General features: G+C 30.4%; 1 protein-coding gene across 1 annotated transcript; it reads right to left on the bottom strand.

The window, feature by feature from the left end:
- Window positions 1–473: 473 nt before the first annotated feature.
- LOC129896313 (mini zinc finger protein 1-like) lies at window positions 474–1,075 on the bottom strand. Its single transcript, XM_055972175.1, has one exon. It carries the CDS (start codon window positions 942–944, stop codon window positions 687–689), a length of 258 nt encoding a protein of 85 aa, XP_055828150.1. The 5' UTR covers window positions 945–1,075; the 3' UTR covers window positions 474–686.
- Window positions 1,076–1,276: the final 201 nt, after the last annotated feature.

The raw sequence follows: 1,276 nt of genomic DNA, 5'->3' as shown, positions 1-1,276 counted from the left end.
CGATTAAACTATATTTGGTAAAACGAATGTAAGTTTTTTTTTAAAAAAAGAAGAGCATTTGGAAGTTGAAATTGGTATTAGACCTGATCAATTTCAATGTCTTAGAAGGTATTTTATCAAATTAGTATTTCTCCAAACAAGACTTTTATAATTGAAAAACAAAATTTCATTAATATGTTATGCACTTTCAGATTTAATTATTGAAACATTAAGATCAAAAAGCAATTTCTAGAATTTAATTAGTTATTTCTTTCTTAGCAATTTATAAAAATTTAATTAGTTCGGAAACAGTCTCTCTATCTCAATGAGATAGTGATAAGGTCTGAATACATCCTACCCTCTCCCGATCCCGGTGGTAGAATTCTACTGGTATGTCGTTGTTGTTTCTTAGCTGCAGTTCCTGAAGAATTTGTGATTGGATCCTATTACTATTTAACAAGCGAAAAAAGAAAAAGATAAATCAAACACTTAAATAAATAAAATCTTCTGATGAGTAATACTTTTTATAAATCTTGTTTGAGTTACAAGAAAGATTCTTCTTTTAGCTGGAAATTCATCAATTTTGTACATCAAATTATACACAAATATTCAAGCACAAACCACAATGAAATTTTATCAACTCTGATACATTAATTAATAAAACTCACCTTTAATTCAATAATTTTGTTTTTGACGAAACATGATCGCTAATAAGACTCAGAAACAACTTCGCCGACATCAACTTCTCTCCGGTGAAAATTCCGGTGGCATCCACAAGCTGCACAAGTAAGGGCGGCGGTGGTCCCATCTTCTCCACTTGCCATGAATTCACGGCAGCCGTCGACGGCGTAGCCTCCGATATTTGCCGCATGGTTTCTCTGACATTCAACGTATCGTATGTTCCTTGTCCTCGTCGATGATCCACCGGTGTTCCTTCTCACCACCACTTGCCTCTTTTTCATCATTCTTCAAATTATAAAAAAATTAAAATTATTATAGGGAGACTAGAAATTTTGATCGACTCTTTCGTATTCTCAACTTAAACCTAACCCTAGCATGTTAATATATACTAGTAGCCTTGCGTTCTTTCCTCCATTTTTCCTCCATTTCATATTATTTGATCGTTATATTAAAAATAATTTTTTTAATTGAGAAATTTATTATTTTATATTAAATAATTACATATTAGTTGTCAAATTTAAAAGCATAACCAATAAAATTAACTTAATAAAATAAATTTTTAATAAATATTATTTTAAAAATGTGTCGGATCAACAAAGTCAAGTGAAATAAAGCA

This window comes from Solanum dulcamara, chromosome 7 (genome assembly GCF_947179165.1).
Source record: "Solanum dulcamara chromosome 7, daSolDulc1.2, whole genome shotgun sequence".
Lineage (NCBI taxonomy): Eukaryota > Viridiplantae > Streptophyta > Magnoliopsida > Solanales > Solanaceae > Solanum > Solanum dulcamara.
This window is presented reverse-complemented; position numbering and strand designations above follow the sequence as displayed.

Bases quoted from the DNA above. Each gene is read 5' to 3' on its own strand.
- LOC129896313 (XM_055972175.1), bottom strand. From the start codon at position 944: ATGATGAAAAAGAGGCAAGTGGTGGTGAGAAGGAACACCGGTGGATCA.